This window comes from Helianthus annuus, chromosome 5 (assembly GCF_002127325.2).
Source record: "Helianthus annuus cultivar XRQ/B chromosome 5, HanXRQr2.0-SUNRISE, whole genome shotgun sequence".
NCBI classification, from domain to species: Eukaryota; Viridiplantae; Streptophyta; class Magnoliopsida; order Asterales; family Asteraceae; genus Helianthus; species Helianthus annuus.
The window spans coordinates 149449614-149474448 of record NC_035437.2 but is presented as its reverse complement, the minus strand read 5'-3'; the positions used below and the strand labels follow the sequence as shown (position 1 = coordinate 149474448).

General features: G+C 33.2%; 2 protein-coding genes across 2 annotated transcripts; both read left to right on the top strand.

The window, feature by feature from the left end:
* Nucleotides 1–18369: 18369 nt before the first annotated feature.
* On the top strand, nucleotides 18370–22212 carry LOC110943905. The gene is made up of 6 exons (XM_022185635.1): nucleotides 18370–18659; nucleotides 18719–18807; nucleotides 18894–19585; nucleotides 19664–19901; nucleotides 20005–21625; nucleotides 21732–22212. The coding sequence occupies exons 1-6, from the start codon at nucleotides 18370–18372 to the stop codon at nucleotides 22210–22212; spliced, it is 3411 nt and encodes a 1136-aa protein (XP_022041327.1).
* Nucleotides 22213–22255: 43 nt separating this feature from the next.
* Nucleotides 22256–22960, top strand: LOC110943904. The gene has a single exon (XM_022185634.1). It carries the CDS (start codon nucleotides 22256–22258, stop codon nucleotides 22958–22960), a length of 705 nt encoding a protein of 234 aa, XP_022041326.1.
* The last annotated feature ends 1875 nt before the right edge of the window (nucleotides 22961–24835 follow it).

Here is a 24835-nt window from a genome sequence, read left to right as displayed (position 1 = left end):
GTTGACTGTTGCCTTTGCTATTTTAGTTGGCGATGATGTTGTAGGTCAGATCATTGTTTGACGTTGGATCATAGAGGATGGCAGGTGCATTTTTATATGCTTGCATCCTATGGCGCAGCCATGATAGCTTGAGACCTTTGTCTGAGCCTTACCGTGCTGGTATTCATCGACGGTATTCAATCTTGATTCCGATAAACACATTAGTTATATACTATTTCATTTTTTTTATTTGATTTTCAGTTTCAATGTATTTGCTAGATTGTTCGTTTCTTAGAGATGTGTATGTTGTTGATGTTGAACAAAATAAAGCCAATACGTCGCCATGGCATGGCAGATATGGAGGATGGCAGGTTAGCACCTACAACCCCTATTGCAGCTTTGGTGGCTTCTGGCTTGGTCCTTTCTTTTTCTCTTAAACTGATTAAACCGTTGACTGTTGCCTTCGCTATTTTAGTTGGTGATGATGTTCTAGGTCTGATCATTGTTTGATGTGGCATCATAGAGGATGGCAGGTGCATTTTTATATGCTTGCAACCTATGGTGCAGCTATGATAGCTTGAGACCTTTGTTTGAGCCTTACCGTGCTGGTATTCATAGACGGTATTTATGCTTGATTCCAATAAACCCATCAGTTATATACTATTTCGTTTTTTTATTTGATTTTCAGTTTCAATGGTTTTGTTAGATTGTTCGTTTCTTAGAGTTGTGTATGTGGTCGATGTTGAACAAATTTTTTTTTTTGTGTTTTTTGGTTTTAAATTCTTTGTCCATTTATTGTGAGTTGTTGATGTTACTGATTTTCATAGCCGATTAGGGTTTTAACTCAATTGTACAATTTCTTTTTCATGGTCTCTAATTGTCCATTTTGATGTTTGGTTTTTTTTCTGTTATTTAGGGTATTAAAATCTTTGTTCATGTATTGTTATTTGTTGATGTTACTGTTGTTTGTAGCCTATTAGGTGTTTAATTCCTTTGTACTTTTTCTTTCATATGGTCTGTAATAGTCAATGGTTTTGCTGATGGAGTGTATGTAATGTTGTCGAGCTGTCAGTGATGTTGTCTAAGTTATTGTTCTTTGTTGATCAGAGGTTTTTGTTGATTTTTCTTTCAAACAAAATAAACTTTTTGATTTTTATTGATTTCTGTAGATCCGATCATATTTATCGAAGTTACTAATTTTTGTTGATTTTTTTTTCATGTGAATCCCTAACTCCGTCATAACGAGCTGAATCCCACCATTCGTCAAGCAACAGAGGTTAGTTAAATCTTATACTTTTAATCCCACCATATTATTTTTTTAAAGTTTTTTTATATATAATTTTATATTTATGCTTTCTGTTCAGATTTTTTAATTGATAATATATTCTGATTGTTTTTTGTGTTATGGTTTTTTTTTAATTAATAATTTATTTAATTTATTTTAATTGATATTGATTTTTATTACAGTTTACTTAATTTATGAAATTTAATTTCTTTTTTAAAACCGTTTTTTTCTATAAACAGAGTAATGTTTTTATGCTTAATTTATGAATTTGATAATATAAATATGTTTCTTTAATTAGACATTTTTTCTATAATTAAGTTGTCGTTATATTATTTAAAAAATATAGTTACTTCCTTTGTAGGTATGGTTCCAAATAACTCTTGATCTTCACTCCAATCTTCTTCCAAAAATACCATCGGTTTCCATATAACAATGATGTTCTTTAGTGGATCTACATATATAGATGTTTTTACATTCTTCACCGTCTTCATCTACATTTGAAACTTATTGAATCGATTTCTGAATTTCACATATCCCTCTACAAATCTGTAAGTTGTTTTTCTTAAATTCCTTCTTTAATAATGGTATCCCTCTACACGATTTTTTATTATGATGTATCATAATGGTTATATCATCGGTTGCCTCCATTTAATATACATTTTTTAATAAAAGATACTTTTGAGGAGGTTTGTTATATATAGATTGTTATTATAACATGTCGTTCACATTGTTTTTTATGTTGTTATTTATAATTTTTTAAATCATTCATCTGATGTGGTTTGTTTATGTAACCTGTTTTTTTAGATATTTCATATGGTAGAAAGTTCATCAAGGTATTTTTTGTTCATTTTGTTAGTTTATGTAACATTTCATATGTAGTATCTGTGTTTTTTTTTTCATGTTTTTTTGTTTTTTTATCACACTAACATTAACATGTTACACTTTATTAACATCGAAATTTTTTTAATCAGTTTCAGAGGACCCTGGTTCTGTAGGCTAATGAATGTAGCAGATGAAGTTATTCTGATAAATGATAAATGATTACATAAGTTATTTTTGTTATTTTATTTTTCTTATTATTAAATACAGTTTATTATTATTGAATAGTTTATATATTTTCATTGTAATTATAATTAACTTTGCATGTTTTTGTTTTATTAGTCCATTCCAGATGATGCTGCGGTCAAATTATGGGGTGTAGATAAAGGCCCTACAAATGTTATTATACACATTGAAGATGGCCGATTATTTAATGTATCTTTAAGCGCTGCTAAAGGAAAGTTATTCTTTTTTCATGGTTGGTCCAATGTTGTAGAACATTTGCTACTAACCAAAGGCTGTTTGGTAGTATTTAATCCTCTAGATTGTACTACGTTTAAATTAACATATTTCGTTGATGGGGTTAGCCGTGGCTCTTTCTTGACGTATCTGCTCTCTCCATCATCTAATTTTTATGTAAGATAAATTCTATTTTTTATTTTTCTTAATGTGTTGATGTATTAATTTACTTATATTAAAACTAATTTGTTTTTTTCTTTTTTTTATTATTCTAATAGGTCATTGCTGAATGTATCCTGCCAAAATATTATGATTATTCATCAAATGATGTAATCTCTACTGTACTTTTAGATAACAAAACGTTTAACGTTGTCATTGAAACGTCTGACGGTAAAGTCAGTTTTACTGTTGGTATTGACGTAATTGTCAATCAGTTACAGTTGAAGGCTGGTTGTTTTTTGTTATTTACAAAAGCTTTTGGTAATTTTTTCCATTTAAAAATTTTTAGAAAAAAATGGTGTTGAAATGAATTTTCCTGATGTAGATGTCGATGAGGTAAGTTACATTTTGGTACTTAAATATATTATATATGTTAATTTAATACATGTTATATATTTAATTTGCAGGCTGACGTTGCACCTATCGATGCTGAAAATAAAGTTGATGAACAAATACCTGGTGGTGTTCGTCGTTTTGTTCGTACTGCTTGTGAACGTTATTTTGTAAGTTTTAATATCATTTTACAAACCACTAAAAAACAAGTGTTACTATTTTTTGTTACTTAATAAACATTCTTCTTTTAGTTTCATATTTATTATTAATTTTATTTTTACAACAATACAGAGGATTCCTGATCCTGTATCACGGATGGCTAGACTTGATGAAGGTTTGAAAGATATCACCGTTAGGCTTATGCATCTAGATCCCCCACAACAATTTACTAACGGTACCAGACGTGAAAGAAAAACCGACGGAGGTTTTCGATACGCGTTAACCAGGTGGAAGAAGTTTATGAAAACAGCTCGAATTAACGTCCGTGACAGGGTTCCTTATTATTTTGATGAAAATGAGCAGGGGTTGAGTGTTGAACTGGTTGTACCTTACGTTAGGTGTAGTCATTAGTTATATGACATTTAGGTCATGTTTTTTGCCTTTCATATCGTAGATATCAACATTTTATATGGTTTTGTTGGTTTATGACATTCGTTATGGTTTTCAATTTCAATTTATTATATTTTTTGCATCTCTTAATTGTGCTTTTAACCACTCATTTGTTATTAGTTGAAAGTTTAATCTATATGTTAAGTAGTCATTTATTAAATTATATAAATCCTTAATTGATATATCTCTTTTACTATAGTGTTGTTATTATTATAAGATAGTATCGGATGCGATGGAAGTTGTTTTTAAGGTATCTTATTGATAATTTCTATATTGTCTATTGGCTTTGTTAGATATTTAGGTTAGAGCACTTTATGTTGTGGTAAATTGGATTAGAGGAGGTAGTTTTTTTGTTTTGCATATTTCTAAAATTATCATTTTTTGTTTTGTTTATATAAATGTTTATGATGCTTGAAGGGAATAATATTAGTCCGTAGTTAATCAACTTCAGTGATTGTTGCAGCCGATACTCCCTGCAGAAGGAAGAATGCCACCTAGGATAGGTAATGTTGGCACATGACATGTATAGCAAACAAACTTATTGAACATGGGGCTATTATCACTTATATAGTGTCATATTTGCAGGTATTTCTATTTCTTTGTTTTTTTTTTTTTTTGACATTTTCACTTATCATTGATGTTTTTGAAATAAATCATAGCATTTGGTTAAATCTCAAAATGATTCCTTTTTATCATAGTGACAGTGAATGGGTAGAGTGGCATACATGTCTACTTGCAAGTACAGATTATGCTTCAAGCTGTCTTGATCTCTTTGGAGGCAGATAAGTGGCTTTGGGAGGTGTGAACAACAGAATTGATATATTTAGGGAAAATGTGGTTGAAAGATGATAACCCAACAATTAAGGAACTCATTCTACAACTTCGATAAATTAGGGGGTTTTTCAAATAATGCTTACTAGATGTTTGAAGACCGACAAATGTCCAAAGAAGCAACACTGTGGACATTTGTCCAAAGAACGAAAAATGTTCACAGTGCTACTTATTTGGACATTTGTCGGTCTTCAAACATTTCGGAAGCATTATTTGAAAACACGCCTGCATTTATCGGAGCAGTAAAATGAGATCCTTCACTGTTGGGTTCTCATCTTTCAATCCCATTTTCCCTAAATTTATCGATTTTGTTTTTCATGCAGGGATGTAATGAAATGATTCCTTTCAATTGAATATACGGTCACTTGCGTCCTCTCGAAGGGTTATGGAGTGCTTTATTGAAATCTTTTGTGTTTTATATTAAAATGCTGAAGTTGTTGTTGAAATATTATAAGTAAATAATACAGTTTTGGATGAAGCCGCGCATCGCGCGGGCATTAACCTAGTATTAATATATAAGGGAGTTAATTGCCAAAATTGTTTCTGAGATTTGGGCACGTTTGTCATTTTCGTTTAAAATGACCTTTTTGTACCATTTTGTCCCCCACGTTTGGCATTTTTTGCCATTTTTATCCAAATGACTAATTTAGTTAAAAAACACCTTTTAATGAGGGGTATGTTTGAAATTTTACATTTTTAAGTAGGGGTATTTTGGTCTTTTGACTTTATCATTTTTTAATTAAAAAAACATTCTTCTTCATCCCTGTTCACCCCACCTGCACCTCGACCACCACCACCACCCCACCAGCCATTACACCATTGCCAAATTTGAAACCCTACCACACCAGCCATAACCACCATTGTCGGATCTGAAACCTCACCCAATTCTATCAAAATTCGTTCAACAAAATAACAACAATTCAATTTTTCTTCAGTTTCCCGTAAAAAAGCTGTTGGCATCTCCTTAAGCCCTACTCGACTCAATTAAAACGAATTCTAAGGTTTCTAGGGTTTCATTCATCATGCTTATTTTGTTTTAGAAACCTTAGAATTCGTTTTAATTGAATCGACTAGGGCTCAAGGAAATGTCAACAACTTTTTTATGGGAACATGAAGAAAAATTGAATTGTTGTTATTTTGTTGAACGAATTTTGATAGAATTGGGTGCGGTTTCAGATTCGACAGTAGTGGTTATGGCTGGTGTGGAAGGGTTTCAAATTTGGCAATGGTGGTAATGGCTGGTGGGGTGGTGGTGCAGGTGCAGGTAGGGTGACTAGGGATGAAGAAGAACGTTTTTTTATTAAAATAAAATGATAAACCCAAAAGACCAAAATACCCCTACTTATAAATGTAAAATTTCAAACATACCCATGATTAAACGGTGTTTTTTAACTAAGTTAGTCATTTGGATGAAAATGGCAAAAAATGCCAAACGTAGGGGGCAAAAGGGTACAAAAAGGTCATTTTGGACGAAAATGGCAAATGTGCCCAATTAGTAAGTTTATTTTGGATAGGAAGAATAGGAAACAATAGGATTATGACATGCGGTAAAATTTAAAATAAAGAGAAAGGGTATTTTACTCAATTATATCCAATCTTTTACCTTCTTCTCTCTATAACTTTAAAACCCACCATCTTCACCATTTTCTTCACTTTCTATATCAATAATCACTACATTATAGTGCGATTTCCGTCACCAATCAATCATTCAAACACCCAGTCAACGTGTTCTTCAACTTTTTTGAAGAAACCCAGTTTAATTTCATACAATATCTCATTTTTTCCCTTGATTTTGAAGCGAATCACTCGATTCGTTCGATTCGATCGCTGATAAGTGTTTCTAATATTAAAATTTCGTCAATCGTTGAAGAAATCTGAAGAAATCGGCTTTGATCTATGTAAGAAATTTTTGAATTTCATTTTTACGATCTGGGTTTTTGAATTGAGTCATTTCGTTTTACAAAGTAATGAAAAAACACTATTTTTTTGTATTATTTAGTCAATTAGGTTTTAGAAACAACACATTTTATTATGTTTTTAGTCTATTGCGTTTTAGGTAAACACATTTTATATGTTTTTAATCCATTGCCTTTTAGAAAAAAAAAACATTTTCTTTTGTGTTTTTATCTATTGCGTTTTAGGAAAACACATTTTTATGTGTTTTTTGGTCCAATGTGTTTTAGAGAAACACATTTTGTAGTGTTTTTTGTCCATTGCGTTTTAGGTAAAACACATTTTTATGTGTTTTTAGTCCATTGCATTTTAGAAAGAACACTTTCTTTTGTGTATTTATACCATTGCATTTTAGAAAAAAGAAGATATTTTTATGTATTTTTTTGGTCCACTGTGTTTTAGAAAAACACATTTTGAAGTGTTTTTAGTCTATTGTGTTTTAGGTAAAACACATTTTTTAGTCTATTGCGTTTTATAAAGAACACTTTCTTTTGTGTTTTTAGGCCATTGCGTTTTAGGTAAAACACATTTTTATGTGTTTTCAGTCCATTGCGTTTTAGAAATAACACTTTCTTTTGTGTTTTTATGCCATTGCGTTTTAGAAAAAAAGACATTTCTTTTGGTTTTCTGGCCATTGCGTTTTAGAAATAAGACATTTCTTTGTGTTTTCTGGCAATTGCGTTTTAGAAATAAGACATTTCTTTGTGTATTCTGGCCATTGCGTTTTAGAAAAAAAGTCATTTTTTACGCTTTTTGTCCATTACGTTTTACGTAACTGGGTTTTCGAAAAAAATTCGAAAATATAGCAACAGTATACTCATTTTAAAGAAAAAAACGCTCGTTTTTTGGTGCAATTTTTATAAAAAAAATAATGTCGTATGAAAAAGTTATTATCGTTTAAAAAATGGGGGGGGGGAATTGGAAGAGAGAGAAACTATTGTATTGGATTGACTAGAATGCCCCTACACAAACTACGCGCCTCCTTTTTTTCTTCAATTTCACTCATTTAATCTTAGCCCTTGATTAATAAATAGATGGTTAAGATTAGTTCCTAGCCTTCCTACCCAAATAAACTTCTTATTATATCATGACCCTTAATATATGGGTGGGGTTCGACTACAAAGTCTATTTTCCCTACAAAGTGTACAAAGTCATAAAACACCACAATTTCAGCCATAAAACACACTCAAAACCCTCAAATTATAGAGTGAAAAACACTAAAACACAATATCTAAACCCAAACATTCAATAAAAACTTCAAGCACACCATCGTAGAACTATGAATATAAAACACAACATGATAATCAACATAAAACACACTAATGTTAGTCATTCGATAATCAAAGCCTTATCATCCAAAACAAAACACAAAACCCACAAATATGGCGTTTTAGTAACCTTCACTTTGTTATTTGTGGGTTTTGGGTGTGTTTTATGGTTGACATTATGGTATTTTATGACTTTTTACACTTTGTAGGAAAAATGGATTTCGTAGCCAACTTCCACCCCTTAATATATATTGATATTATTAATTATTGATAAACAACTGTATGTTTTTAAAAATGTATGTTTGTTAACTAAAAAAACAAAAACCTGAATAAACAACTGTGTTAATCTAATCTTGAATACGTATTCCAACTTTATTTGATTTTGAGAAAAATGCCCAGATAGTCCCTATTTTTTACTTATTTTTCATCTTTAGTCTCTAACTTTCTAAAATTACAGCTATAGTCCCCAACTTTTGCAATTTCGTTCCCAGATAGTCCCTTGCGTGGATGGAGGTTAGTTTTTTCTGTTAAGTGTGTGTGAAATGACAAAAATGCGCATACTATTAAAAAGTTAACAAATAAAACATTAAAAGATTAAAAAATACATGTGGGCCCCACATATCCACCTACCCACCCCACCCCCATCCCATGTCTTCTTCTACCTTCTTTCTCTTTAACCTACAACAACACAGAATCACCGCCACCACCGATCGGAGGCAACCAAAATTAACCCCACCATCTTTGTCCAAGAGGACACCAGAAACGGCTAGCCGTGTAAGTTTCGTGCAATTCTTGATATGGCTCTGAAATCCTCGTCCATGGGTTCACTGGTGACTCGATCAGGTCTGCACTGGTCGATTATACAAAGACGAAACACTACAAGATCCGGGCAATTTTTCGACATGGCGATAACCGCTGCGTTCGTCATCTGTTGACAAAAGTAAAGAATGGATTGCAGTTTTCTACACCTAAAAGAAATTGCAAGAAGACCGACTTCAGATACTGGCCCCTCGACGTATTCGTGAGCGTCTACAGAAATATACGAAGCTCGCGAAGATCTTTAAATGTATCTGCTACTGCTTGAGGTCCTTCATCACAAGTTGGATCAAGTGACCAGACAAAGATATATACAATACGTAAACATTTAGAGCTGAAGTATGGATTTGAATCTAATAAAGTATGGATAGAGATGGTGGGGTTAAATTTGGTTTCCTCCGATCGGTGGTGGCTGATTATGGGTTGTTGCTGGTTAAAGAGAAAGACATGGAAAGAAGACATGGGGTGGGGGTAGGGGTGGAGGTGGGGTGTGTCACACCCCAAAAACGCCAGTGGAAATACAAACGTTTTGTGACAGAGGTTGGTACCCATAAATATCTGTAATGGATGATGCATTGTTTATTTTGGACATATACTTAATAAAAGCATGACTTTAGAGTTTAAAGTTCGGCTACAGTCTGTAGTTACAACTTAGTTGTCTTAATCCTTATGGATTCATTTACACAGGGTCCCATTTTAGTTTTAAAAGATGCCCAAAATATTTTAAACACGACAAGCATCACTACCACAAGATATGCCAAAATCCCAAAGCCGAACTCATGTACCTGTAGAACACGTAAAAATCAAGTGTCGACACAAAGGAAGGTGAGTTCACGTATAATTTTCGTAACGATTTATTTAAGGAAAACTTCCTTATTTGACCCTTTAATGGTCTGAAAACATTTACATATGTATAAAAATAAGACATTCATTTTCTTAAAAATAATGTCATAGCAATATAATTGGAATCGGCACTATACCGCATTCTGCATGGTAAGGAAAATCTTTCTTGATAAAAACATTTTTATGTTTAAAAACATTCACGTATGTTTATGAAAGATCATTTTATTTCCTTTGAAAAATGTCATGGAAGAATCCATTCGAATTGGCACTGTACCGCATCCGTTTGGAAACTTATACTCATGACTCCGTTTTAATATTAAATTTTTCGTTATAACTTCGGTTTTGTAAGTTAGCTAGACATTACGAGCTATATACTAAGATTGAGGTTTTAATCAATATTAGACGATTCAAGAATTCAAATCCGCCGCTATGTAGACCGGAGCGACTGGTCACGACAAGGTAGTCAACCCAATAGATCTATTAACGATTCCACGTGTGCATTACTTAATGATTAAATGCTATAATTGGCGCCCAGTTTCCCGCATTTAGGAAGCCATGTGCGTGCCCCAATATAACAATATATATAACCTACTGAATAACAATTTAATATTGGGCGTTGTACAAATCCCCGCAACCCTCCACGCAATGCAAGCCTATACCGTTACTTACACTCTTAAGATTTTGGCGAATTTGTCCCAACTTAGATTTAAAGAAAACGTTTTTAAATCTTTACGATTGTTATACCCATAACATCGTCATTTTACCAAGTTTCTCCCCGAAACCCGTATAACACTTTAAATCGTGTTTTTCTTGAAAACAGTTTAATTTATACATCTTTTTGATTTCATAAAACATATTTTGATACTCTAAAAATCGTATTCTCGGTGAAAATACATTTTTATGTAATTTAAAAGCATATTTTTATATGAAAACATATACTTTTCTTTTAATGACATGTTTTTCTCTGAAAACATTATGTAATATAGTAAAATGGTGTTTAGTGAATTCTCACTAAAATACATTTAATTGAAATCACGTTTTATATGAAATCATATATTCATTCTTTTTAAAAACGTATTCTTCACCCCGAAAGACAGTATTTAAAACAATCAAAAGTGGGGTTTCTGTGACACTCACCTTGAGTGCGTTTTATATTATCGTAATCCCTCAAATTGGTTTATTCGTCCTAAATTAAATAAGAACGATTTAATAACCGATTACTCTACAAACAAATAAGTTTCTCCAATACTTAGCATTTTCACATAACTTTGAGATTTTCTCGAAAAGTCTTTATTTTGATTATGTTGGCATTTATATACATATATGTACCTCCATGTACATATACATATTAAGATTTTCACAATTTGAACGATTTTATTGGTGACTCTTTATCATGTCTACTTATTCGCAATATATATCTACGAGTTGCGCTTCGTAATATATATATGCATAAATATAGACATATTCAGTACATATATATATATATATATATATATATATATATATATATATATAAATATATATATATATATATATATATATATATATATATATATATATATATATATAGGGTAGGGATAGTGTGCATCAATTTAGAAGTGTGTGAAGTGTAGTATAACACTATATAACACCATACAAACATCGTATAACACTATGTAACACCATATAACACTATGTAACACTATATAACACTATATAACAATATATAACACTATACATCTATCATAGACATGCTATCAGACAAAATATACTGTTATATTTGTTATATAATGTTATATAGTGTTACATAGTGTTATATGGTGTTATATGGTGTTACATAGTGTTATACGGTGTTTATATGGTGTTATATAGTGTTATAATACACTTCTCACACTTTTGGATTAATGTACAGGATCCTCTACCTATATATATATATATATATATATATATAGGGGACCGCTAGAATGAGAACCACCCTGAGTTGTAAGAACCACGAGAACCGCGACCCGCGGGTGGCCGTTGACCACGAAATTTTTTTTACACCTAGATCCGTATATTTTAAGACCGGGTGTAAATTTTGGTTCAAACGGCGCGCCCGAGGGGGTAGTTTTTTACGCCCAAAGTTTGGGTTTTTTTAATTTTTTTAATTTTTCTTTTTTTTTTAACCAAACTTTGGGCGTAAAAAACTACCCCCTCGGGTGCGCCGTTTGAACCCAAAATTTACACCCGGTCTTAAAATATACGGATCTAGGTGTAAAAAAAATTTCGTGGTCAACGGCCACCCGCGGGTCGCGGTTCTCGTGGTTCTTACAACTCGTGGTGGTTCTCATTCTAGCGGTCCCCTATATATATATATATATATATGTATGTATGGGATCAAGAGAAAATGCCCTAAAGTGTGAGAACGCATCCTTGCCCAACACGTGGCGCGGGATATGATCAGGGCGTGTGGGGTTTTTTGTCTTTTCAATCTTCTTTTTTGTTTCCCAATTTTGCGTAACATGCTGCTTCATTTTTGGCGTCTAAGATTATTTTGGCGTTAATTATATTTATTAACTAATTGGCGTTTTATTAATGGTTTTTGTGTCACATAGATAATTTTTTTGGCTTTATAGCGTTTCCCTGGTCAATTTTTTTAGCGTTTTGTGGCATTGTATAATAATTCACTACGAGTCATTAATATTTTCATAAGATTACAATAAGACCAAATGTTTTTTATGGCGTTTAGTCAATTTTTTTGGCGTTTAATACATTAACAAGGTGCTTTGCCAGCACCCGTTCTCACAGTTTTCATACTATTAGCGTTTTGGTGTTTGTAGTTTTTGGCGTTTTATATAATAATGTATTTTATTAGTAGAGAATTAGATAACAAACAACAGATAATTTGATAATAAAACAATATAAAATGAAAAAGAAAAAAAAAATAAAAAAAGGTAATCTAATTTCTCATCCAAATCTTCACTATCATCAGCCTCTTCTTCTTGAATTTGTTTTCGCGTTTTGAACCTTTTAATACCTTAGCTAGATGCCAACTTTCCTACATAAACCCCGTCTTTTTTAGACGAAGCTTGTTAGTGGCATCCTGTTTTTTTGTGATATTCTTGTTTGGTGGCATGTCATTAAAGATCAACTCTTGCTTGATGCTATTTATAATAAGGGAAATTCGCCTGTAATAATCCCACCTAGACCTTATTGGCCATTAATAATCCCACCTCAGAATATTCCCCTCACTAGTCCCACCTTTTACCTATTTTTCCTACAATGGTCCCCCATTAAAAACCTTAACGGAGTTAAGCTTTTTTCCAAATTACAAACAGATTTTTTAGGGCTTTTGATTAGAACGACAATACGAGTCCATTGATGTAAAACTTGCCTCGAAATGGTGTTCCAAACGATGAAAACGACGCTTCAATTCGGGTGTTTAAATTTCCAAATAACCAAAATCATGTCACTTGGAGCACCATTTCGAAGTAAGTTTTACATCAACGGATTCGTATCATTGTTCTGATCAAAAGCCCTAAAAATTCTGTTTGTAATTTGGAAAAAAGTTTAACTCCGTTAAGTTTACTTAACGGGGGACCATTTTAGGAAAAATAGGTGAAAGGTAGGACTGGTGGGGGGAATATTCTGAGGTGGGATTATTAATGGCCAATAATGTCTAGGTGGGATTATTACATGCCAATTCCCCTTATAATAATGGAGTCCAAAATAGCATTTTACACTTGTATTGATCCCTTCATGCCATGCATATATTCATCAAGAACAAAGCTTACATGATGACATATCACTGCCATCGGTCTCTTTTTCTTGAATATTTGTCCATCTCATTCAACAAAAGATTATAGAGATAACCACCTCAGAGCAGAATCCATTCAGTGAAAGCTTTGCCATCTGTGGTTTTTTAACTATTTTTTGGCGTTTTAAAGTGAGTGATTTATAGGGAACATGGCGTTTGTTTTTCTGGGTGTGATCAATTCATTGTGTAGAGACCTCTCTCTTATATAATGACATTTTTGGCGCGTAACTTAGGAGAGAATTCTAATAAATGTTAATAACTGAATTTCAGTTACTATGTTGTTTCCTCTTCCTGTAATCTCCAACGCGTTTTATCACTAATTTTTGGCATTTTATATTTATTGGCGTTTTGTTTTTTTGAATGACGTGTTATCATTTTTTGTTGGCGTTTTGAATCTGAGCGGTAAAAGACCATTTTACCCTTAATGAAGCGCGTCCACATAATAGAATTGGTGTTATTTACGAAAATGACATCGCGCCAATCTAGTCCATAGATTGTTTTGATCTGACGATCCACAACAGCTCTCACCGTTCTCACACTTTCCCCCGTTTTCTCTAAATGCTAACCCTATTTGTATATATATATATATATAGTAGGAGTTGGGTGGAAAGTCTATTTTTCCTAGAAAGTCTAGGAAGGAATAAGAATTGGACATGTGTCATTGAGGGATTTTAAGTAGAAGGGCTATCATGTAATTTCACATTTTAATTTTATTTTTGGAATGTATCTTCATTAACTAAAATTCCATGATTTTCGGAATTTTTATTATTTTCGAATTCAAATCTGGAAGTCAATGTGTTCATTAACTAAAATTCCATGTCACATTACATCGCATATTCCATTGTTCAGAAGATTACTGGAATTTATCAGCATTTTCTTGGTGCTGTGTTTTAACAGTTTACAGGGCTAAAGTCAATTTTTTTATAGATCCCACAATATAAAGATGGTAAAACACAGGATATGAATCTGATTGCTGTTAAAACACAACTATATGAATCTGAATGCTAAAACACAACTGTATGAATCTGATTGTTGTTAAAACACAACTGTATGAATCTGAATGCTAAAACACAAGTGTATGAATCTGCTTGCTGTTAAAACACAACTATATGAATCTGTTTGCTGTTAAAACACAACTGTATGAATCTGAATGCTAAAACACAACTGTATGAATCTGCTTGCTGTTAAAACACATCTGTATGAATCTGGATGCTAAAACACAACTGTGTGAATTTAAATGCTAAAACACAACTGCATGAATCTGCTTGCTGTTAAAACACATATGTATGAATCTGTTTGCTGTTAAAACACATCTGTATGAATCTGTTTGCTGTTAAAACACATCTGTATGAATTTTAATGCTAAAACACAACTGTATGAATCTGCTTGCTGTTAAAACACATCTGCATGAATCTGGATGCTAAACCGCAACTGTATGAATCGGCTTGCTGCTAAAACACAACTGTATTAATTTGCTTGCTGTTAAAACACATCGTCAAGAAAACGGAGATGATAAGAACAATATTTGAATAGTGATGATGAACTTGGAGATGGTGGAGATGGAGAAGTGTTTTAATTTGATCCGCTCTCCATCGTTTCTAAAGTTATCTTCTTCCATGATTGTAGTTATTTTTGGTAGGGATTGGGGTTTCCAAGATGGGTTTGGAGAGAGAGAGAGAGAGAGAGGGAAAATCACTTGAATTTAGGAACTGGGCGGTTATCTAATTGATTTAAAACACGGCCATTGACAAAATTGCCCCTACTCATTTAAAACAATCAATTAGTTAAACTCAAATATTACAAAATTGCCACTGATTTAATCTCAACCCTTAAACACACCAATCGAATGGACCAGATCGCTTCCTAGACTTTCTAGGAAAAACACACATTCCGTGCGAACCCTACTCTATATATATATATATATATTATATATATATATATAGGGGAAGGTTCATTTGAGAAGAAATTTAAAATGAGAAGAAAAAGAAGAAAGGGCATAATGGTAAAACATTAAATAGTTTATAACTTCTCCCATTAATTATGTTATCTCTCATTAATAAAGCAAAAAAACATTTTATCCTACACATTTCAAAATTTATCCTACATATATCTTACACTTACTGAAATTTACCCTACGCGTATCTAAATTTATCATACACATTTAAGAATTTATCCTACTAATACTAAAATTTATCCTACACATGTTGAAAATTGTACTTCACCCTAAATTATTTTATCTTGAAAGAGTATATTTAACAAGGAGTTACAAGTTTAATTAGTTAGCTAATTAATTACAATTAGAAATTTACCTATATGCTCTTATTAATAATATTAAATACACATATTAAATGAAGTAAAATGAAGCATTTCTATTAGTTTAAAACTTATTCTTTTTATTCTTACAAATGTTTTCTTCTCCTTTGAACTCTCCACTATATATGTATATATATATATATATATATATATATATATATATATATATATATATATATATATATATATATATATATATATATATATATATATATATACATAGGGCAAGGTTCATGTGAGAACTGATAGGTTTTTCACATGTTTATCAAAGTAATTTTATCCGAATAAAATTAAAACGTAGCGGAATAAGGATTTAAAACATGTTACTTTGCAAGATTTAAAACCATTTTAAATGTAAAAACCCAAGATCGGATCCATATATGACATGCATGCTATCAAAATACAACCATAGGGTGTTTAAGAATTCAACCTTTCTTTGGAGCAAGGAGATGAAGATGATGATATTCTTGAATGGAAATCTTCAAAGGAGAAGATCTCAAGCTCGCATACCCCAAGCTTCCAACGAACACCTTATGTTGCTAGGATTTCTACACTTGAAACACAAAAAAAATCCCTCTTGATCAACACACTTTGGCCGAAAATTTGAGAGAGTTCTTGTGTGTTCTTGCACTTGAATTCTTGAAAAATGATAGATGGTTACAAGTCTTGGAACACCCTTTTCTTAAAAGGATGAGAGAGAGAGTTGCCACCCAAAATGGCCAATCAACAATCATCTATTTATGCAAAATGCATGCACTATGATTGGACCAAAAAAAAACTTGTGAGTTCCCATGAGGGGGGCGGCCCCTAGCTTTTATTTAAAAAAAATTCACAATTTCTTTTATAAATTTAAGTCTTGTTTATTTTATAACCTTTTATAAAATATAACATCTCATGTTACAAGACTTATGCAACCTTTTAAAATTGTTATTTAACCCATTAAATAACAAATAAAATATTCTCTCAAAATAAATTATCCATATAATTTACTAGCTTGTCAAGTGCAATTTATTTAGAAAACCGATTTCTAAATATTGTAAGTGTTAATATTTATTTGTTTGATCATATAATGAATAAATATTGTAGGTGTTTGTCTGGCTTGTTATTGGGTATGACCCGACTTGGATCATAACGTACTAGCCACATCAATTTAATATGTGTCTTGGGCATACAGAGTCCAACAAGAACCGCGAGAACCAATGTGAACACAACCTAAAATAGCTAAAAAAAAACCTTAAAAAACCTAAAAAAACCTAAAAAAACCTAGCCCCCACCCCCCCCCCCCCCAAAAAAAAAATATACCTAACCCCCCAAGCTAAATGCTAAAAACTAAAACCCCCAAAAAACCTAAAAAAATAAAAAAAAAATCAAAAAAGACACACAATTTTTTTTTTAATAATTTTTACGTTAAAATCGCTACTTTTAGTAGCCAAAAAAATTTTTTTGGCTACTAAAAGTAGCAGATTTTTTTATAAAAATTATTAAAAAAAAATAGCGATTTTTTTATATATATAGGGGAAGGTTCAAATGAAAACCACTAGTTATTGTGAAAACTCGAAAACTAATTAAAAAAAGCCAAAAAAACATACAAAAAAATTATTTTTTTTATTTTTTTTTTTGCAATCAAAATTTCGCAGGTTTTTTAATATAAAAAAAATTTCAAAAAAAAAAAAAAAATTTTGTGTAGTGCACATGTGTAATACTGCACATATGTATGTGTACTACACATGTGTATTATTACACATGTGCACTACACAATTTTTTTTTTTTTTTTGAAAAAAAGTTTTTTTATATATAAAAACTAGCGATTTTTATAAAAAAAAATTGAAAAAAAATAAAAAAAAATTTTGTGTGTTTTTTAGGCTTTTTTTAGTTAGTTTTCGAGTTTTCACAATAAAAGTGGTTTTCATTTGAACCATCCCAACGATCCTTCCCCAATGTGTTTTTTTGATTTTTTTAGGTTTTTGGGGGGTTTAGTTTTTAGCATTTTAGCTTGGGGGGGGGGGGGTTAGATTTCTAGGGGATGGGGGAGGGGAGTTTAGGTTTTGGGGGGTGGGGTGGGGGGTTAGGTTTTTTTCGGGGGTTTATGATGCGTGGTCGAAAACCGGTGATCGTAATTGCTTAATTTGATGTTTTTACACAAGTTTTAATTTTGAATAGCCTACTTTTGATTAGATATGTATTTTGCAGGTCTAGCGGAGTTAAAGGAGCTTTTCGGGAGCTTTACGAATCACCAGGATGAAGAATATGCCACCAGGAAGCGAAACGGGTCAACCGGGAACAAGGAACGCGAAAAACAGGAATTGAAGAATCGGAGCACCGTAGGCAATCCTCCGTCGGCCACCTTTTGATTTTCCACACACCGTCAGCGACGGACCTTTAGGGGATTACTGGATTAAGGTCTTATCATGTCCTCCGATCCCCCCGATATCATTGTCATTGTGGTGCGATATAACACATTATGTGACAAATGGTAATTGGTTTGTGATGACTAAATTAGGGAAGTTGTTTACAATTGAAATGGATATGAAGCCCTTCGAATGTTTTTATCCCGTTACTTGGTTTCGAGGTTTTAAGGGTGCGGTGTTCGTGGAGACCATTGTTTCACCAAGTATTTAGTTTGGCTTTCACTGAATGTTATCATTATGTATGTGAATACTTTAAGGATTTGTTTTTTTTTCTCTAAGTCATGATATTCGGCTTAAGTCATGTATTTTAATGTTATCGTTGTGTATTTCAATGATATCATTCAGTTTGTTTTTCTCTAAGTCATGTGTTTGAACGTTGTAATGATTTGAGAATTTCATCATCTATGATAACTCTCTTTTATTTAATTTGCAAGGTATTTGTCACTTTGTCAATTTACAATGACTAATGGACAACCAAACCATCGTAATCATGCTTCTAGCTCGAGCGGATCTACTAAAGCTGAAAAACGAAAAGAGTATCACAAAAGATACTATGCTGCACGCAAAGAAAATAACAAAGTATCTAAATTTGAGAGTGGTGATGCCTCCCAAAATGCTTCATCAATATCTTTAATGAGTAATAGGTCAACAGAAAGGACGCCGTTAAGAAGTTTACAAACTAATATTACTCAATTTACAAAAACAACAAATGAGAACGCCTCAAGTGTTTCTACTATAAAACGCAAGGAGTACAATAAAGGATCTTCTAATACACAAACGATAATGGAATGCGTATTTCAAATGGCAGTCAAGTCAACCAAACCCCGATAGACGATGTTACGCCGACAACCACATTCCCATCTGTAATTGACGTAGTCAGGCATAGAACATCACGAGGTTTCTATTTATTTAACAATGATTTCTTTTTTTTTCGAACTCGGCATCTTTTACAACCTTCATTACTTAATACACCAATTTTTTAGGTATTCGAATTCATCCGCGTACTTTATTACCCCAATTTGCTGAAGTAATTGATCAACCTTCCTTCCAAGATGGGAGCGTGCAAGATGATCCTTATAATTTTGTTTACAATGGTGTACTTGGAGAGCATCGTGTTTTAAAGGAACGAGGTGCATGTCCTAATTGTGGAGCAAAACGATTTCAGTATGAATTTGATACCTTTTGTTGTATGAGTGGGAAAACTGTGTTAGCAAACTTAGAAATTCCAGAGGAATTGTACCGACTTTTCACGTCTCAAGATGAAATTGGAGATATGTTTAGGCAAAACATACGTGCTTATAACACCAATTTTTCTTTTGCCTCAATGGGTGTGACATTGGATGATACATTGAACAATATGAGAGACGGCGTATATACTTTTCGTGCACATAAAGGAATATATCACAGAATCGACCAATTAGTTCCGAGGGATGGGACCCCTAGGTACTTGCAGTTGTATTTTTACGATCCTGATACTGAGTTAGATCACAGACTCCGATGGCCAAATCTTGATCGGCGTATTACTCAGATTTTAACACGTGTTCTTTCTACAAACCCATATGTCGATACATTTAGAAGACTTGCGGAACTAGGACCTCTGGACAACTATAGAGTCACTTTGAATACTTCAGTTGAACTTGACCAAAAGGTGTACAACCGACCAACGACATCGGAGGTATATATAATATTATATTAATTGCAATTATTTAATTGTATTGCTTATTTTACTTACTTATAGTTCACAATTATATAGGTTGCTGGTATTTGGGTTGAAGGTAATGACAATATCACTTCGTATAAACGAAGTATTGTTGTGTACGGTAGGTCTGAATATAGTCAAACTATTCAGCCTTACTTCAGTTGTTACGATCCATTGTCGTATCCTCTATTTTTTCCTAATGGTGAGTCGGGTTGGCATGGTAACATACCACGTCACGGAGTATCAATCAATGAGGTTCGCAACAATGACAACATCGAAGGAGAAATGGAAGGTACCAACAATTTGTTATCCTTTTTTAAGTGAAGATCATAAAAATAGCGTAATGCGTTTTATTTTTATTAATTGTTTGTTTTTAATACATCTTCATCGTTCAGAGGCAAACACACGAAGTGGTAGAACAACCGTGGCTATGCGAGAGTACTACTGTTACAAGTTCCAGATTCGATCTACCGATAATGTGCTTTTGTTCGGTGGTAGGCTGCTACAGCAGTTTGTGGTTGATGTTTACATCAAAATTGAGACGTCACGCTTAGAATTTTGTGAGAGAAACCAGGCTAAGATTCGGGCCGAATTGTACCAAGGTATTGTGGATTGCGTCAATACTGGTGAGGTTCATGCAAACAGAGTCGGGAAAAGAATTGTGTTGCCTGCATCTTTCATCGGGGGGCCTCGCGACATGCGACGTCGGTTTCTAGATGCGATGACGTTAGTTCAAGATGACGGCAAGCCTGATGTATTCCTTACAATGACATGTAATCCTAAGTGGCCTGAGATATGTGATAACTTACATGTTGGTCAAACTGCTACAGATCGTCCAGACCTTGTTTCAAGAGTGTTCCGGGCTAAATTAGAAGATCTTAAGGATCAACTCTTCAAGAAACATGTCCTTGGGGAAGTTAAGGCATACGTCTATGTCATTGAATTTCAAAAGCGGGGTTTGCCGCACGCACATTTTCTCCTAATCATGTACCCGCAACGCAAGATCAATAACGCGGACCATTATGATAAGGTTGTGTGTGCTGAAATTCCTAGCAAACTAACACATCCCAGATTGCATGAGATGGTTGTCAAGCACATGATTCACGGTCCTTGCGGCAATTTACAATCAAGCAGTCCTTGTATGCAGGGTGATCCTAAAATTTGTCGTTTTCACTATCCTAGACAATTTAACGAACAGACGACACAAGGAGAAGATACGTATCCGTTATATCGAAGGAGAGACACCGGGATAGAAGTGGACCTACGAGGACAAACACTTGATAATAGATGGGTGGTCCCATATAACCCAAGGCTTTTGATGATGTTTAACTGCCACATGAATGTTGAAGTTTGCTCAAGTATAAAATATGTGAAATATCTTTTCAAATATGTTTATAAAGGACATGACAAACAGGTTATTCAAGTCGATCAAAGTGAGCCAGGGGTTGTTATTAATGAGATAAAAAGATTTCAAGATGCACGCTACATATCGCCCCCAGAGGCTATGTGGTGCATTTTTTCCTTCTCTCTTTCTCAAATCTTTCCTGCTGTTCTAGCCTTACAACTTCATCTCCCAAATAATCAGATGGTTAGATTTAGAGATGATGACTTGATGCCCAATATTGTTGATAGGGAAAGGGATAAGAGAACCATGCTAACAGCATTTTTTGAGATAAATAGAAACGATGAAACAGCAAGGGTACATTTGTATAAAGATTTTCCAAAGCACTTTACGTGGAATGGAAGCACACGCCGTTGGAGTCGTCGTTTCGGTAAAAAACAAAGAGGTCGTATCGTTTCCGCTAATCCAGCCGAAGGAGAAAGGTACTACTTACGCCTACTTTTGTCAAATGTCAGAGGGCCTACTTCTTTTGAACATCTTTGCACAGTTAATGGTCAACGGTGTGCGACATTTCGGAAAGCAGCTCTTGAGTTAGGCTTAATAGAAGACGATGAATATCTATCACAATGTCTCGAAGAAGCCTCTACGTTTCAGTTTCCCAATGCTCTTAGAAGGTTATTTGCGACCATAATGATTTTTTTGCCAACCTGGAGATATTCGAAAGTGATGGAATGACCACTTTGATTCACTGTCTGAAGATCATCGGTTACACTGTCAAAGTATAGAACGAGTTCAAAATATGGTTCTTACCGAAATTAGTGTCTTGGTACGATCCATGGGTAAAAATTTCAATGAGTTCGACCTTCCTAAGATAACAGACGATGTTAACTTACAAGATGCAGGTTATCGTGAGTTACAAGAAGAGTATGGGATTGTTTTGGAACCTGAACACTTGAGTGCCAAAGATTCACTTAATCCGGACCAAAAAAACGTGTTCGATGAGATCATGATGCATGTTGATAATGATCTTCCAGGCGTGTTCTTTATTGATGGTCCAGGTGGAACTGGAAAAACATTTTTGTACATTGCCTTGCTTACTGAAATTCGGTCACGTGGTCTTATTGCTCTCGCAACAGCTTCATCAGGTGCAGCGGCTAATAATATGCCAGGAGGTAGAACGGCTCACTCGAGATTCAAGATTCCTCTTAATCTTGAAAATAATTCAATGTGCAATATCAAAAAAACAGAGTGGGGCCGCTAAACTGATTCGGTCTGCCAAAATAATCATATGGGATGAAGCGTCGATGGCTAAACGACAGGCGATAGAGGCAGTCGATCGTACATTCCAAGACATTATAGGTGTTAGTCTCCCATTTGGTGGAAAGATAATGGTTATGGGAGGTGACTTCAGACAAGTGTTGCCGGTTATTAAACGTGGCACTCGAGCACAGATTGTAGACTCCAGCGTACGAATGTCACCTCTTTGGTCTTTGACTAAGAAGATGCGGTTGACCATAAATATGAGAGCGCTAAAAGATCCATGGTTTTCTAAATTTCTTTTAAGAGTCGGCGATGGAACTGAAGAACCAATCGAAGGAAACTATATTCGCATACCCGATGACATGACAATTCAGTGCAACAACAGAGAAAACGCTATAAAAGAATTGATCCATGCCATCTTTCCATCAATTGAAGATAATGTATATTCTTCAGATTATATAATCTCTAGAGCAATATTGTCCACTAAAAATGATAGTGTTGACGAGATTAATAATCAAATGATTGAAATTTTTGAAGGGGAGGAAAAAGTTTATTACAGTTTTGATGAAGCTGAAGACGATCAGCGTAACTTCTATCCGGTCGAGTTCTTAAACTCACTAAATGTTAGTGGTTTCCCGCCTCATAAGCTTCGTTTAAAAATTGGATGCCCAATAATATTGTTACGTAATATCGATCCATCACATGGCCTGTGTAATGGCACGCGATTGATATGTAAGGGTTTCATGTGAAATGTTATTGATGCGGAAATTGCAGTCGGTCAACATGCCGGCAAAAGAGTTTTTTTGCCAAGAATCCCTCTAACCCTTTCTGAAGATGACATGTTCCCATTCAAGCTGAAAAGAAAACAATTTCCAATTCGACTTAGCTTTTCCATGACGATTAATAAAGCTCAAGGTCAAACAATTCCGAACGTTGGTATTTATCTTCCGGATTCTGTATTTTCACATGGACAACTTTATGTCGCGTTATCAAGAGGGATTTCAAGACAAAGTACGAAGGTGTTGGTACATCTCGCCAAAGAATTCAAACAAAGCGGAGTTTACACATCAAAGTTGTCTACCAGGAAGTGTTGCGTGATTAATTAATCGCATCCGAATAAAAAAGAAGGTAAGTTAGTAGATTTTGTGCCTTATTTGCTTCCAGAAATTACCTTTTAATTACTATTTTAAACCACCTGTAGGTGTCTAACATTTTTTTATGTGTCGAAATCTGGTACAGTAGAGGAGAAGGTACAAGAAAGTCATAAGCGAACGGATGTATTGGTAAAACAGGAAGAGATACAAGAGACTCCCCTCAAGGTGTTTTTATTGTTTTGTCCAGCTACTTGACTGTTTTGAACTCTTCTTGTTTTTAATTACATCTACTTCCTTGTTTTGTACTATTCTTGTAGAAGATCACCAAATAATCGATAAACTAACAGAAAAACCAGTGCCATTGTATCACGAATAAGAAAACTAACTTAAGTACTATACAATATTTCATGAGACGACGGATAAACTAACGGTAAACAATTATACTATTGTAAATTGCCACTCCCGCCGCATCGCGCGGGTAAGTGACTAGTATATATATATATATATATATATATATATATATATATATATATATATATATAGGGGAGGGTTTAAATGAGAACGCTAAGTATTTGTGAGAACCGTGAGAACAAATGAAAAAACCATGAGAACTTGGTCAAAAACAATTCAAATTCAAAATTTTTTTCTACACTTATCATTATTATTCGAATACAATGTTAGAAATTCAATTTACACGTTTAAATTTACGTGAATTCATAAATAAAGAAAAAACATGTGTAAATTTGCCATTTACACATGTGTAAATCTGCTATATTTACACATGTGTAAAAAATCTAAAAAGAAGGATTTTGAAATGAGAAATGAATTATTTGATGTTATAAATTCTTGTTTTGATGTTGTATCTTAATTACAATGAGGTTTGTATAAAAAAAATTGGTTTTGATTAATTTTTTCATTCGTTCTCACGGTTATCACAATATTTAGCGTTCTCAAGATAACCCTCCCTATATATATATATATATATATATATATATATATATATATATATATATATATATATATATATATATATATATATATATATATATATATATATATATATAGGATAATGCTAGATAAAAAACCCTAAAATTCTTAGAAAACTCTGGAAACCCAAATGGGAAGCCATTTTTACCCAACCTCCCGACATTTTTTTTTTTGAAAAAAGTTACACATGTAATATACATGTTTTAGAGTGTTTTGGGCCAAAAAAAACAAAAAAGCGCCGAAGGGATTTTTTTAAAAAAAATAAACAAATTTCAGCTCCTAACACGTGTTAAGCAAAAAAGACATAATTTCGCTGAAAATTGTTTTTTTTTTTTAAAAAATATCCGTTCGGCGCTTTTTTGATTTTTTTGGCCCAAAAGTCTTAAAAACATGTATATTACATGTGTTATTTTTTTCAAAAAAAAAAAATGTCGGGAGCTTGGGTTTTCTCGGGTTTTTTATATATATAGGGTTTTCTATCTAGCCCTACCCTATATATATATATATATATATATATATATATATATATATATATATATATAT

Coding starts and splice junctions, on each gene's coding strand:
- LOC110943904 (XM_022185634.1), top strand. CDS start 22,256: ATGGCTAAACGACAGGCGATAGAGGCAGTCGATCGTACATTCCAAGAC.
- LOC110943905 (XM_022185635.1), top strand. CDS start 18,370: ATGACTAATGGACAACCAAACCATCGTAATCATGCTTCTAGCTCGAGC. Junction 18,808..18,893: donor CAGGCATAGAACATCACGAG/GTTTCTATTTAT, acceptor CCAATTTTTTAG/GTATTCGAATTCATCCGCGT. Junction 19,586..19,663: donor ACCGACCAACGACATCGGAG/GTATATATAATA, acceptor ACAATTATATAG/GTTGCTGGTATTTGGGTTGA.